General features: G+C 60.0%; 1 protein-coding gene across 1 annotated transcript; it reads left to right on the top strand.

Annotated features, from left to right (window-relative positions):
* Positions 1-8102: 8102 nt before the first annotated feature.
* ACKR1 (atypical chemokine receptor 1 (Duffy blood group)) lies at positions 8103-14805 on the top strand. Its single transcript, XM_090050779.1, has 2 exons — positions 8103-8241; positions 13181-14805. The coding sequence occupies exons 1-2, from the start codon at positions 8221-8223 to the stop codon at positions 14108-14110; spliced, it is 951 nt and encodes a 316-aa protein (XP_089906905.1). The 5' UTR covers positions 8103-8220; the 3' UTR covers positions 14111-14805.
* Positions 14806-15411: the final 606 nt, after the last annotated feature.

Here is a 15411-nt window from a genome sequence, read left to right as displayed (position 1 = left end):
GGCCAAAGGCCAATCCACATCCCTAGGCTGGTTCCCAGGGGGTGGAGGACAGGCCCAGCCTTGGAGCTGGTGAAAGGACTGACCCATGGCAGGCACAGGGCAGTACAAGGAGAAAGATCCTTCATCAGAGACCCTGAGCAATGGTTGTAGCTGCCGCACGGCCCTGCACGCAGCACAGGTAGGGGCAGGGCCGGTGTCCCCATGAGGCCCCTGCCAGCAGGGCGAGTGGTGTGTGCAAGTGATGCACCATCTCTGGGTGATGCTGACACCTCTCCCGGCCTAGGCAGCCCCTTCCCAGCTCCTGCTCCCAAGACAGTCGGCAGGGATCCCGGGCTCCTGTTGGCCGGGCCATGCACAGCTCTGCTCAGTGATCCCAGTCCACCCAGACCCACTCCCCCACAGCCCATCCCCAACAGGGCTGGTGCCAACCCCCCTTTCCCCACCAACTGATGCTCTGGAAAGGACACTTTTGTCTGGTGCTGCAGCTGGGACCCAGCATCTGGTGGTGGGGAGCTTCATTGCTTTCATAGACAGTAGGGCTGGAAGGGACCTCATTAGATCATCTCCTGCCCAAGGGCCGGGAGTTCAGCTGGGGTCAGATCACCCCAGCAAGATAAGCATCCAAGTGTTTCTTAAAGGTATCCAGAGCAGGTGCGTGCACTACTTCTGGGGGGAGTCTATTCCTGACTCGGATGGTAAAGAAGTTTTTCCTTACGTCCAGTCTAAAACGGTTTTCCAGCAGTTTGTGACCATTAGACCGTGTCTTCCCTTGGGGTGCCCTGGTGAACAGACCTTCTCCCACTTCCTGATGCACCCCCTTTATACAGCGACTGCCCCCCTGTACCCTGCTGTGCCCAGACATAGCAGGGTCCTGTATCCTGTACAGCAGTTGAGAGGGGCTGTCACGGCACTGAGCCACAGCTGGCCCCCAAGACCAGTGTGGGGTGCCAGCCACTCCTCCCTACGGTGACTGCAGCGCCAAGGCCTGCATATACACCTACTTCTGGCTCCTACACGAAGCCCCTGTCTCCGCCTGATGAGGACGATGACAGAGTGTCCCCTGCCACCCTGAGGATGAAGTGCGTGGCCATGAGTGATGGGCAGCCGTTCGGCAGTGCCGGGGCCATCAATCTCCTGGTGAGTGCAGGCGGCTTCTGAAGGGCACGGTCTTCTGATGGGATTATTGCTTTCAGAGGGAATGATGTGCTGCCTGCATGCAGGGCTGACCCCTGGGTAAGGAGTAGCAGCTCTGGGAATGGCCCCTCCCTGCCAGACCATTATCAAAGGCAACAGGGGACCCAGACTGCCCCTGCACAGCTGCCCTTGGCCCCTGCAGCCCAGCCACACATTGCCCCTGCCGGCAGCAGAGCCAGGGGTCATGCTGAGACTGGCTGCACAGGAGGGGCAGGGCCTGGGCACCGTAAGCAGTTGCCCGTCTCACGGCTCAGCACCTCTTCCACCCCCGCGCTCTGCCCCGCGGCTCCGGCTCCTGGGGCCACTGGCAGCTTCCAGGGGCCCTCCCTGAGAAACCTTGGGCAGCCAGGGCGGCAGGACCCAGCCCAGGGAGGGAAGAGAGGCTGCCTCTCCTTGGAGCCAGCCCAGCTCAGGGCATGAGCCCAGGGGACTGTGTCCTGTCAAGGCCAAGTAGGAGGGGGTGATGGCTGGGGCCAGGTTACACATGCACACGGAGGACAAGACACTCAACCTGCCCGGCTCAAGCACTCGGGTCACAGGCAGGGACGTGGGGCTGTGCCAGGCACAAAGAACAGCACCCCAGTGATCAGGCACATGCCCCTGTGTCCAGGCAGGTACTGCATGGCCTAGTGGTAACCTCATCGCCTACAGACCTGCTTTCTCACAGCTGCGGCTACAGCTGCCTGTTTTCACCGACCCCTGGCAGGTGAAACAGAGCTGGGAATGGCACTGGCAGCAGAGGCTGCTGTGGCCACGCTGCAGCCCCCGCCAGACCCAAGGGCAGGAGCTGTTTGGCCTCCTAAGGGCTTCGCAGGGGGCCCTGCCCGCATAAAGGAAACGTGCTCCCTGCAGAATGGGGACACAGACTGTGACGTGCCCCCCCAGTCCAGCCGGGGGGGGGGGGGCATACCCCAGCTGTGCTGCTCCAGCACTGCTTCGGGGGCCACTTGTAGGGGGGAAGTGCCTGGTGCAGGGGTGGGTGCCAGCACTGCTGAGCTGGTGCAGGGGCCGGGGGCTGGCTCTGGGGAGCTGGCGCTGCCCCTCCTGCTCCCAGGCACAACTGGCCGCAGGTGGAGCTCAGGTCCTGGCCACAGCTGGGAAGGGGGCATGAATTCCAGCTGTGCGCCCTTGCGAGGGGCTGTCGTGTTTCTCCAGTTCTCTCCATGGTGAGAGGACAGGGCGCATCCTCTCCCTCTGTGAGCAAGGAAGGCATTAGACTCATCCCCAGGTGGGGCAGGCTGGTGCCTGGCATACGTGTATGTGGCAATGTATGCTGCCAGGCATGTGCCAGCCTGGACCTCAGCCCTGCAACAAAGCCAGGGGACCCTGCACCTCCTGCTACAAGTTCTCACCCACCCAGGAGCTTCCAAAACCCACCCTGCAGCTGCCAGGCGAATGGGCATGTGCCCCTCTCTTGTCAGGAGGCAGCAGCTCCCCTCCCACCTGTCTGCACCTGGGGCTCTCCAGCCCATCACTGGCCCCAAAGCTGTGATGCCAGGCCAGGGCACAAGTTATTTCTGTGGTCTCAGAGAGATCCTGGCCCCTAGACAGGTACTGCAAGGTTGCACCAGTCCCACTCCCTGGCCTGACTTCCCGTTTCAGCCCCAAGGACGTGTCACGGGGAGCTGGTCCATGCTGCACCCGGCAGGATGGGATGTCCAACCCCACCTTGCGCGCCTCAAAGCAGCTCCAGGAATCAGTGACTACCTGCTTTGTCCATTCACCCACATGTGCCCACAGCCTCTGCTGCCCCTACCCCAGCCCCACAGAGGTCATCACACGCCTTGACCCCCTGAGCCGTGTGTCTCCCACCACTCCCTGCACGTCCCCACAGCCCCTTGCCCCGTGCTCATCCCCATTCCCCGCAGAACCACGTGCTCTGGGCTCACCTTGGCCTCCACAGCCCCATGCAGTCCAGTCCCTGCTCACTCCCATGGCCCCATACTCTGCTCCCTCCACACCTGCGGGTCACTGATAGACTCCCCCACCCTGCAGCAGGTGAGAGCACCAGCTCGACACCATTCCAGCCCTTCTCTCCCTCCCCAGGGCCATGCATCAAAGGGAGGGGGCTTCTGTGAAAGGCTGGGCAGAGAGGAGGGAGCCAGCGGTCAGGGTGATGCAGCAGGCAGAGCTCAGCTGCATTTCCCCGCACCTGCCTGGTTTCTCCCTGCCACGTGTGCAGAGGGTCTGCTACTGTGGGAGCTGCTACAAGCCTGCACAGATCCTCAGCTCGGCAGCAGGGCAGTTGCAGGGTGTCGCAGCAGGCCGGCTAGCAGGAGGCCTGTAGCTCACAGCTGCTGACGCTGTCCCTTGTAAGTCGCCCGTCACCATGCTCCGCTGCTGTCCTCTGGCAAACATAGTTCATGCTGCAGCTCATAGAGGGATCCGCTCCGGTACTCGCGTGGGGTGAGACGGGGACTTCCAGATCCTGCCCTGGCCAAGGGCTCTGTGACAACAATCCCATCCGCCATGAGGCAGGGGCAAGTTTAATCACTGCCTAATGCTAATGAATGCGATCTGAAGAGCTCTAGAAGGGGGAGCAGATGCATGGGACAGGGGCTGGGCCTGGCTAGCCACAGGCTGGAGGTGCCTGTCACTGCCCCCCTGGGAGTCCAGCCAGCAGGGGTGAGCTGCAAGCTCTGACAATGTTCACGTGGCAGCGGTGTTCATGGGGCTGCAATCTCTCTGAGCCTCGCAGGCAGGATGCCAGCACCGGGACTTTCCAGAGCCACTACCCTTCCTCTGCCCAAACTGCTTGGACAGAGCCTGAGCTCTTCCTGGGGACAAGGTACAGCATGAGCCACTGCAAGAAGACACGTGACGCTGGGAGAGACCATGAGCTCTAGGGCCTGCTTCCCACCAGCCTGCACAGTGCTTCTGCATTTCATTACCGTCCTTGACCATAGAGCCACAGACTCCTCCTTCCCCGGATCCCTGCCTCGATGTGCAGGGCAGGTGGGGGAAGTGACAGGGGATGGTAAGAAGACAAAGGACATTCTTCTGTGGCAGATACTGGACTAGGACACGGGCCCAAGGGATTCTACCTCTGCCTCTGCAAAATCCCCGTGGGTTACCGGGAACAATCCAGGTTAGTGCTGACATGCGCCAACGCAGCACTGAGGCGACCTGGGTGCCCTCGCGCTGGCACTGCCTCACTGGAGAGCACTTGACTGTAAAAGCTTCGCTGCCTTCTTGTCTGTGTCATAAATATATCATGGGATCAGGTGCTGGAGATGGGGACGTCTGTCAGGCTCCTGTCTCATGGCTACGATTTTATTGCACGCAGCGAACCGCTGAAATCTAACGATAATTGGGAATTAATAATTCACTTTCTTATAAGCAGGTTTCTTTATGCTTGGACTGGTGCACTGTCAGGGGCAGTCGTTCCTTTAAATGGCACAGAGTGGAATATTTAGTGTTCTCTGCTAATTAAAGAGTCCATCATTTAGTGCATGAAACAAAATGATTTCAAAATAATCCCGTTATTTGTGTGTAATAATTAAATGTTATTGCAACTGACCTGGTCAAGTCTTTGCTTCGCTTCTTGGACATGGGGCTGGCAGTCAGTAATAAGGACCCTGGGAGCTGCCCAGTGCCCCCTGCCCCAGCGCCCTGGGTAGGCGCCTAGGGAGGGGAGTGGTTTGGTAAAAGAAGCACCGGGCTTTTTGTGCCTCCCTGGGAGGTGGTGGGGAGGGGGGTTGCCGCCGCAGGGGAAGTAGAGGGGACACCCTGGGCATCAAGTGTTGCCCTCCACCTGAGTGTTTGCATTGCTGTCAAGTGTCTTGCTAATTCTCCAAATCTATTTATTAATCTGAAGTGATTCTTACCAGCCTCCGGGGAATATGACATCCTCGTGTCATGTGGTAGCAGTAATTAAACGTAACTAAGTGGTTCTAGGGAAGTAAGGTTGGCAGCCCCCTCTCCCTTCCCCCCTCCCCCAAGTCCACATTTGGGTTTCTGCTTCCAACTGCACGTTCACACCTCTCCTGTACGCACACACACGCAGACCTTGCAGGGCAGATGCCCCGTAACAGCACTGAGCACAATGGCAAAGGGCTTCCTGAGAGCCCAGGATGAATGGGCACTGGGTCTCATCGGCCACTGGATTCCCAGCTAAAACGGCATTTCTCCTTCTCTAAAACCCAGCAGAAGGTGGCAGATGGGCCTCTGCATCATGTCCAGGGAGAGCATATAAAATGATTATATGCTCCGCAGGCAGGATTGGAGAATAGGCCTGATGCCCAAAGGGCGCTGGGCAGCTCCAGCAGCCGGCCCAGGGGCATGGGGATGCACCCAGCCAGTCACTGGGGCAGCAAGGGCCTGAGAGCAGAGAAAGGGCCAGTGTCTGCCCACAGCCAGCTCAGCATTTCCCTCCCAGCTGGCCACCCCCTTGCCAGGTGCTGCTGTCCCTCAGGGCCTGTCTTGGGGTTTTACTGCTTGTTGAGAGGCCCAGGCCGGCCAGCTCCAATGCCGGTGAGCGCATGAGCAGGTCATCAAAATCATAGAGTAGTTGGACTGGAAGGGACTTCCATCTACTCCAATTCCCTGCCTGAGGCAGGGTCATCCTTGTCCAAACCACCCTGTACAATCCATTGTCTCGCCTCTTAGTAAAATTACTGTCAGCTCTGACACAGCACAGACATCACACCTGAACCTGCCCCAAGTAAAGCAGGGGAATCATGGCAGGCACTGTAAAAAGTTGTCAAAATATGCTCCAGAGATCCCAGGCAGAGATCCCCCCGCTACAGAGGATGGCAACTCCCCTCCCTGCCCCCTCCCCCCTCCCCCGGTTGGTACCGATCTGACCAGGGGGTAAAATTCCTTCCTGACCCCAAATATAAGGAGTGGTTTCATCCTGAGCAGCGAGGCAAGATCCTGTAGCCAGAAACCTCTTTGTTTAAGTCCCAGCAGGAGCATTGGCACAGCCCAGTCACAACCCAATGCCTCTAATGATGGCTTAAATAAAAAATCCTGACATGTAGCAGAAAGCAGGGGGGCGGGGAGGGGAGCATGCAACTATTGCAGCCTGCTCCTGGGAGCCTGGGTGGGGACAGCAGCAGGGGCTCCTCAGGGGGGTTCGAAACACCTGCTGATCTGCAAAATAAAGGGTAGCTGAACCCTGCAGCTCAACACAAAGCTGAAGTTAGTTGCTTATTCCAAGTTTCTGGTTTCTTTTTCGATTCTTCAGCATTTCTAATTCATTGCCTTTGTCCTGGATCTTGGTGTACTATGCATGAGAAGTCACTATGACTATCTGCATGTACGCACGCCTAGGTTGGCGCATGGAGGAGAGGAGGCTGCCAGTGCCGACCTTCCACCAACCCCCCACCCGTTAGACCGTATCCAAAAACCAGACCAAGTCCAGACATTTGGTGCCTCAATGGCTGCCGTTATGCACATATCCGGGAATAGGACCTGGGTCTCCCACATGGCGCCCAAAGACAGCTTGGGCACATCTACACAAGGCGCTAACTGTAGAGTTACCTAATTAATTCCACAGTAAATTGTCTCTGTCCACCCATCCAAAGCTATTAGACAGGAGTAATGAATTAACTCCGCTGTAATTTGGTACTGCTTGGTACAAGTACTGGCGTACCGCGGAGTCATTAACTCTGTTGCAACACATGTGTAGACACCGCCTAGGGCTGGCTGGGGCACGAGGGTGCTCCAGTGTGGGGGCTGCCTGCCAGCTGGCCCTGCACTGGAGCACCCTCATGCCCTGGCCAGCCCCTCTGCAGCGCGGTGAGCCAGGCTGGGGCAGCCCTGGGCTGGCAGGCTGACCCCCGGGGCCCTGCCAGCCAGGACTACTCCACCCTAGCACAACGTGCTGCAGTCCCAGGTGTACATGAAGATGTTGCACACAGGAGCAATAAACTTGGGTGCAAACTGCACTGGAGTTTATTCAGCCAGGCTAATTTCATACGTAGATGCATCCCGTGTTTGGAAAAGCTTTGAAAAAGGAACAAAGAACAAGGAACCAACTTCAGCCTCTTTGGCTCAGCCCAGCTGTGGCGCCTACACGTCTACTGAGCTGTCTTCACATGGCTGCAGAAAAGCAGCCCGGCCCCTTGCAGCATGAGGGGGCTGATAAGTAACTTGGGAGCAGCCTCCCGACACGCGGCAGACGCTGTGCAGCAAGGTAACGGCAGCCCGGCCTGCAGAGGGGCCAGCGCTGTCGGCCTCAGCTCACTGCTCCCTGGTGACCTCCACAGTAAATGCCTGAGCGTTTCTCTCTCACATTTTTTGCTGCATGCTCTGCCCACCTGGGAAGGGATATCGAGGGGCTGGGAAGGATCTGGAGTCAGCCTGCTTGAAGTGCGCTGGTCATCCTTACTTCTGCTAATACCTGTCTCAACCTAAATGCCTAATGGACTCCCAGGAGAAAAGGTGTCTCTGTTAGAAACATACTTGCAGGGACCAGATGCTCTGGAAGTCCTTCCTCAGTCCAGGGCCAGTGTCCTTCCTGACGGTCTGAACGCATGAAGCAAACCGATCCCAAGCCTCCCAGCCCAGAGAGGTGAGGATGACAGAGGAGTGAAGGGGCAGGAGGACAGGGCGGCTCAGGGAGGGGAGAGGCTTGCAAGCCTGTATCTGAGGCCAGCGTGGGGCTGCTGTCACGGAGCTGAGGTGGCACCCTCGGACCTAGGTGTGGCCTGGCTGCCCTTTGGCCTGGAAGGGCTGTGTTGCATCTGGACACCAGCCAGGAAAGGAAAGGCCTCCCTTGCCTAAGGGGCACTGTCAGGTCTTCCTGGAGGGGTTCCCCGCAGGAGGGCTTCCTGCCTGCAGGGTGCCAGGCACTTACTGGAAGGCTGCCTCCACCCGCTTCCTTCACGCAGGGGCTAGGAGGGGGATTACCAGGAGCAGGCAGCTTATTTGTGACTTCTCCGCTCTTATCTGGTAAGTGCAGCCCTCCAGCTCCCGTGAGCAGGGACAGCCCGGCTGAGCCTGCCACGGACCCGGGCAGTCAGCGTCGAGGGGAGACAGCCCAGCTGAGCCTGCCGCAGACCCCCGCAGCACGTGGACAGGATGGAGAACTGCTACTCTCTGGTAAGTCCAAGGCCTCCGACCCCAGCTCCCTCTTGCAGGGCTGCACGGGGCTGGCCATGACAGGCAGGGGCTGCCCCAGCCACTCACCCCCCTAACAACAAGGATCTGCCCCATGGAGAGGTGCACTCCCCTGGGCCGTGGTGGGCATGCTCCAGCCCTCCTGCTTCCTGAGCCCCGGGACCCCAGCAAGGCGTGCACAAGCTCCCAGCAAGGGCATTGCCACTACAGGCATTTCACAGCCTCAGGCAGTGACTGGCCCACGAGCGAGGCTGCCTGGTGGCATCTCCTGCTCCTCCAGAGCGTCAGGCGTAGCCGACTCCCCCTGGGCAGCGGGAGCTGGAGCGCTCAGGTTCCTGCCCACCCTGTGGCCACTGTGTGCAGCCCCCTGTGCCCAGCATGCTGGAGTAGAGGGGCTGGGCTCTGTGCTGCAGGGCCTCTTGCCTCGTCCCTCGGGCACGTGCCAGCAGCAGCAGTAGGACCAAGTTCACGTGCTGTGGCCATGGGGAGCTGGCGCTTCATAGGCAGGGTTGAGGGGGGTCTGCCTGGGCTTTATGTCGTAGGAATCATAGGATCACAGAGAAGGGGGCTAGAAGGGACCTCCAGAGCTCGTCTAATCCAACCCCTGCCTGAGGCAGCATCATCCCTATCCAAACCATCCCATACAACTATAATCCAGACTTTACAGAAGACTGCTGTCAGCCCTGATACAACACAGCACATCCGAACCTGCCTCAGGTAAAGTAAGGGGACCACATCCTCCTGCAAAAGTTGCTAGTATACATTTGAGAGGTCCCAGGTAGAGGGCCATACCTCACCCCTACTACAGAGGAAGGCAATCCTCCCCCTGAGTCTGTACCAAATTGACCATGGGGTAAAATGCCTTCCTGTCCCCAAACGGCATTGGTGGGACTCTGAGCAGAGGAGCGAGACCCTCTGGCCAGGAACCTCCAGCTTCAGGTCTCAGCAGGTGCATTGGCACAGCTCAGTCAAAGTCCCTGCCAGTACCTAGTGCCTCTAAGGAAGGCTTCAAAAACCCCTGACATGTAATAGCAGGGTAGCAGGGTAGGGATACCCCCTCAGCCCCATCTGGCAGCCAGCAAAGCCCAAAGCCTGGGAAATCCTCGAGGCAGAACACAGGCATCGCTGCACCTAGGTCATCCCCAGTCTCTTCTTGAACACCCCCAGTGATGGAGAGTCCACCACCTCCCTGTCCTGCCAGCGCGGCTTGCAGAGGTTGTGTTTGGCTGCGGTCGCTCTGCCACGGGAGAAGGGACACAGGAGCCTTTAATCTCCCTGAAGCAGGAATTTCCCAGCACCCTGCGTCCCACGGCCTGACGCTCCTGCCTCCGCCCCTAGGCCTTGGCTCCCCGGGAGCAGGGAGCTCTGACTGCCCGCCAGGCCCTTCACTGTCCCTGGATTATTTTGTCTTCAGCCCCCGCCTCATCCTCTCTCTCCCTGCCCGCACAGCCCAGCGTCCGGGCAAGACCGAGGGCCTGCTTCGTGCTGGAAGTGCAGCTTGTTGTTTAGACAGTGTGTAATGAGGGAGGCCTTGCCAGGCCATTGTTTGCATCAGGATCCCAGCACTTCTTCCAAAGACAATTCCCCCAAGAGAATTTCTGATTGCCTGGAGGCTGCCAGCCCCTGATGTGCTCCAGCCCTCTGCTACGCTCCAGCTCTCTGATAGTCTGCCTGGCAGGCTCGCGCCTGGCTTGTGAGCTCCCAGATGGCGCTTGAGCTGCCCTGCCCTGCCTGCCTGCCTGCCTGCCTGGCTGGGGGGTGCCTGGGCTGTGGCTGCAGTGAGATTTCATTGTAAACTAAAGGAGAGTCTGGCCCTTGTCACAGGTGGGAGGCCCCTGCCGCCGCCAGAAGCCGTCTGGACGTGGCCTTTCCAGAAAGCGATTTCTGCTCGCTAAGGCAGAGGATGCTGCAAACAAAGCCCACCCCTCCCGCGCAGGCAGCGGAGTGCACGCGGTCCGGCTGGTCCCAGTCACAGCCGTGATGGCCGGGCACAGCGCACAGCCCAGCACTGCCCCACTGCACTCCTCCAGGTCACAAGTGTGCTGTCTAGAGCGAGCCCCTACCCCTGCCCAGCACAGCTCAGTGGTCTCAGCAGCTTACGCTCCCCCACTCTGCACACTGACCACAGTCCTTCCTCCTCCCCATGCTCCCTGCACCCCCTGAAAGCCTCCCGCAGCCCCTGTGGTGCCCTGCAGATGGGGGTCACTGCCCCACCACCAGGGACCAGCCCTGAGCTCTTCCCAGCCTGGTGCATCCTGGCCCAGGGGCCAGCACTCACATATGTGAGGGGGGAAGTCCGGGGGCAGAGACTCCCTGGGCCACATCCTGTCCCCAGCTTCTTGCAGTAGGCAGGACACAAGGGCACGGTCCCTCCCACAGCTCAGGCAGTGCCTACCCCACTCACCAGGTAGAAGAGGGGTCCCAGGTGGTGCCCGGGGCAGTGGGCCCAGCTGAGTAACCGGAGGCGTGTGGCAGTGCGAGGTGGGGGCTGGACACATGCGAGCTGCAGCCTCCTCTGAGCGTGGCTGGGGACCAGAGAGATGGCACAGCCGGGGTCCTGCTGCATGCCACGAGCCCTGGCCAGGGAAAGGATAAAGTCAAGGCCAAACTCCTGCCACGCCAATGTGGCACAAGTCATGCCAGGGTCCACAGCCCAGGAGACACCTGTCTGCCACACACAACTCCTCCGCCCAGTGGCCACGGGCCCCGGCACAGCTGGGTCCACAGCAGAGAGCTGCTCGTGTGGGCCATGGGGAGGCCGCCCCAGTGCCTGCTGTGCCACACTGCCGGTGCCCCCTGCCCCAGGGGTCCAGAACACGTTTGCCTCTTGCTAGCCAGGCCTGCCCCCATCCAGACAAGCACAAGCGCCCTTGCCTGAATGGCAGAAGCCTGAATGCAAAGTTGACTGTAACAAGCTGGAAATTTGGCTGCCAGTAGGAGCTCCTGTCCCTGCCCTTGTCCTTGCCCAGCCCCTGCCCACAGACCCTTCTCTTGCCCCTGCCTCTGAGTAAAGATTTGTTTGCAGCTTTGCCAGTAAGTGCCTCTGCCTCCCCTGGGCAGGAATAGGCCCAGGCCCAGGTCCAGGCAGTGTTGAGCACCAAGGGATGCAGCTCCTGGGACCGTGCAGCCTAAGAGGGGCGGACCAGGAGCATCCCAGTGGCACAGAAGCAGCAAGACAGGGAAGGACCTTTCCTATGTGGGACCTTTGCTGGAATCCCAAAGATGCCACAGAGAGAACGGGTGAACTGTGGGTCGTTAGGGCAAGGCACCGCCAGGCGCCAGCCGAGGTTGCTGCCACATTTGGCCTGCGTCAGGTGGCCATGGGACTTCATCAAGTAGGCCATCAAAAGCAGCCAAGTCACACACACAGAGCATTCACTGTCCATTGCATTGTGCTGTCCCGGAGTTAGGTGCCAGCTCCCCTCCCTGGCAGAGCCCTGCCTGTGCCCATGGGCATGGGACTCAGGGCACTGCTGGCCCATCTGGAGATGACTCCTTGACCTCAGCTCCAGACACAGCACCCCAAGCCTGGGGCTGCCTGGCTGCCATCCCTGCTGGCCAGAAAGCAGCGCCCTCTGCCCTCACGCTCGGAGAATGCTCTCCCACCACTGGGCGCGCTGCACAGGATGGGTCTGTGCAGGCACAGGTGGGACGAGGCAGCCACCCTGGCTCCACAGCAGCGAGCTCAGGGATGGTCTGTGCAAAGCAGACGGGTCAGGAATCACCCATCAGAAGGATGTGAAAGAGCAGAGCTCCTGCAAACAGAAACTTCCCAGCAGAGTATCTGGACTTTGTCAAAAAGGTGATTTTCCCTTGGGAACATCCAAGGGGACCAGAGCATTTATGGCAGTCGCTGCCCAGTCCCAGCTCCAGATAACCCACCACGGTCTCTGCCTCTTTCCAGCCGTGCCAGCCTGTGGGCATTGTGGTTTCCCAGGCTGTGGGGTCGGGTCCCTGACCCTCCCATGAGACAACGCCTACTCAGCAGCTGAGAAGGGAATATCTGGCTCCCGGCCGATGTCTCTCGGGAGCTGATGCATGGCTCCAGGATGAGGGACTTGACTGTCCAGATGTTTTAAAGCCATGTGCTTGGGGTCACTGCAACAAATAGAAAAGCAACATTTCACTGCCCTGGCCGGGGATGCATCTGCGATAACAACATAAGAGCAAACATGCTGGGGCAGGGGTGTCCAACACAGGGCCAGATCCAGCCTGTGAAGCAGTGTCGCCCTGTCTGTGCGGCTCCTGGAGGCGATGGGATTTGGGGGCAGGGAGAGCAGGGGCAGGGCTGAGCCTTATGGCGACATGTGTCCGTGGCAGCAAGGTGAGCATGAGTGCTGGTGGCTCCTTGTTGCCACTCACTGCCGCCACTGCTCTCCTCACCATTGGAGGTGGGGCTGTATTCTGCCCACGAGGTGCCCAGGGGTCTGGATCCCCCCTGGGAGCCAAGTGAGTTTGACACCCCGCACAAAGGCATTTCCAAAGGGGCATTTTGGACTGTCCCACAAGGCTCGAACCCCAAGCGCCGCTCAGCTCTGGCAGGCAAAGCCCACCCCCTGAAACCCTCTGGCCTCCTGGGCCCTGCCCAGCTAGGGCACGGGCATGAGAGCAGGGCATGTGGGTGATGCAAGCAACTTGTTGAGCGCAGCCCCCTCCCTCGCCCAGGCACTCACCCGTGTCACCTCCACCGTCTCACCCAGCAGGACACAGGGCTGGGCTGGGCCGTGCAGCCGGCGGCTGGGAAACACTCTGCCAGCAGGAGGGCTGATGACAGTGGGACCAGCATGGCCTAGCCAGGGCCTGATGTGCAAGTGCAATGTACCCCAGCCTGGAGAGGGAACAGCTGAGGGGCTCTGCTGACGGGGTGCTGGGCACTGGAGAGGGCACAGAGCAAACTCCTCATCATGCTTCTTTTTTCCAGGGTAACAGCTCCCATACAAGCATCAGCTCATCTGATCTGAGGAACCTGAGCCTGTTGTCAGATCCCTCTTATTATTATGACTATGAAAACTACACATGGGACGACGGGATCTATACTGATTTCTCCTCGCCCTGCTATAGCTACTTCTGCCCGTTCCTCGGCAGAGCTGCCCCCCCGTTCCTCGCCACCACCTCTGCCCTGGCCCTGCTGAGCAACCTGGCTGCAGGGGTGGCCCTAGCCATGTACCCTCAGATGTGGGGCCACCCCCGACACAGGGCCCTCGCATGCCAGCTGACATTCAGCACTGCCATCTTTGCAGTCCTGCTGCCCTTCTTCACCGTGGGCATCAGCCAGGGCTGGGTCTTCGGCATCAAGTTCTGCCAGCTGGCATACTTGCTGTGGCACAGCAGCCTCTTTGCCCAAGGGCTGCTGGTGACCGGCAGCACAGCCAGTACCCTGTGGGACAAGCGGGGCGCCTGGAGCAATGTAGTAGCCACAGTACTCTGGCTGGCCGCCCTCCTCCTGGCCATACCAGCCGTCATGCTCAGCGAGGTGCTGGGGGACACGAATCTGTCCTGTGTCCTTCGAACCAACAATCCATCCCCGCTGTACGTGGCCCATGTCACCACCTGCTTGGCCATCTTCATCCTGCTCCCGGTCATGATGGGCCTGGCCAAGGTGGCCCTGAAGTGGTGCCGGAGCAGCTGGGCGCCGAGGGTCAGTCTGGCCTGGGTGTTCTTCCTCCTCTGGGCACCCTACACCGTGGGCCTGCTCCTGGACTTCTTCCTGAACAGGCAGCTGCTGACACCCACCTGCGCCTTCCGGGAGGGCCTGAACTACTTCCTGGGAGCGTCCCAGGGCCTGGGGGTGCTGCACTGCTGCCTGGGGCCCCTGCTGCTGCTGGGGGCAGGGCTCTGCCAGCGGGTGTGACACTGCCATGTGCCACTGGGGCACGTGAGCAGGCTGGGGGGCCTGTCCTGGGGACTGGGCTGTGCAGCCTGCCCTGGGAAGGGCCGGGGCCCCTGCAGCCCTGCCCCCAGCTCTGACTTAAGGGTTGCTCCTGCCTCCAGCCCATCCCAGTCCCATTGCTCTCCATGGAGGTTAGGCCCAGCTCCAGCCGGCTCCTGTCACAGCCCTCACACATGATGGCAAGGGCTGCCCTTCTTCCCCCTAAATTGCTGCTGCTGCGACCACCCCCAGGTCCTTGCCCCGGTCTTCCCCTTCCCCTTGCCCTGCAGCAGGTTGCACTATGTGCTATTGCTCTTCCAGCCTGCACAGCTAAGCTGCACTGACCAATAGCTCCGGCCTGGTCCCCAGCCCTCGACCATTGCCCTGCCAAGAGCCAGACCTTCCCAGAGGCACCTTCGCACCCCTGCCCCCATCGGATATGCAGCAGGGCTGAGCAGCTTTTGTACACCTCTGGCAAAGCTGCTGCAACTGCTGCCTTTCAGCCTCTCCTTCCCCCCAGCTACTCCATGCTCCCTGCAGGCCTGGCCGTGGGCAGCTGTGACTGCCCCTTGTCCTGTTCCTGGTCATCTCTGTCACCCGGCACCTGCTCTTCCAGTCTGCATCCTCCACTGCTCCTGGGACATTGTCCTCATGGGGCAGAGCCCTCTCCTGGTGCACCCGGTCGCAGGTATGAGGGTGCTCTGGACCTGATCAAGGCCTGGTGTAATACAAATAAAAGCCACTGTGGTGAGAGGAGCATGATTTGTGGTGGAGCCCAGGGATCCATGCCGGCCTTGGAGCCCTTCATGTGCTCTGTGGAGGGGAGTGGGGACGGATGGGCTCCTGCCTCCTGCGGAGGGATTCGGGGCTTGCTTGGTGCCCAGGCATAGGGAAAGCGTGGGGATCCCAAGAGCCCCACACCCAGACTCCCAGTTCTGCGCATGTCCCCAGGAATCCAGGCCTTTTCCCCCACAAACCAGAGGCTGGAGAGATGGGCAGGGGCAAGAGATGCTGGAGGCAGCGTGAGTTGGAGGGGGCCAGTAGGGCCGGTCAGCCTGGGAGGGAGCTGTGGAGCCCAGGAGCTCCCCCCTCTCCCACTGTTCGCTACAGCCCAGCTGGCAGGGGCACGGCCACAAGCGGAGATGAGAGAAGGGACACTTCCTCACCAGACCTCTCCAAGGACCCCGGTGCAGTGTAAGCTAGTGGACAGACCCCAGTTCAGCTACTCCCCCCACTGTGCCAGCTCTGCCCGCCTAGTGCCCTTGCCCTTATGCCTTCTGTTG

This window comes from Crocodylus siamensis, chromosome 6 (genome assembly GCF_052110815.1).
Source record: "Crocodylus siamensis isolate JL-2025a chromosome 6, ASM5211081v1, whole genome shotgun sequence".
NCBI classification, from domain to species: Eukaryota; Metazoa; Chordata; order Crocodylia; family Crocodylidae; genus Crocodylus; species Crocodylus siamensis.
Note: the sequence above shows the minus strand (reverse complement) of the source record. Positions and strands in the feature narration are given on the sequence as shown.

Bases quoted from the DNA above. Each gene is read 5' to 3' on its own strand.
- ACKR1 (XM_090050779.1), top strand. From the start codon at position 8,221: ATGGAGAACTGCTACTCTCTG. The intron at 8,242-13,180 runs GTAAGTCCAAGG...TCTTTTTTCCAG, and splicing joins TGGAGAACTGCTACTCTCTG to GGTAACAGCTCCCATACAAG.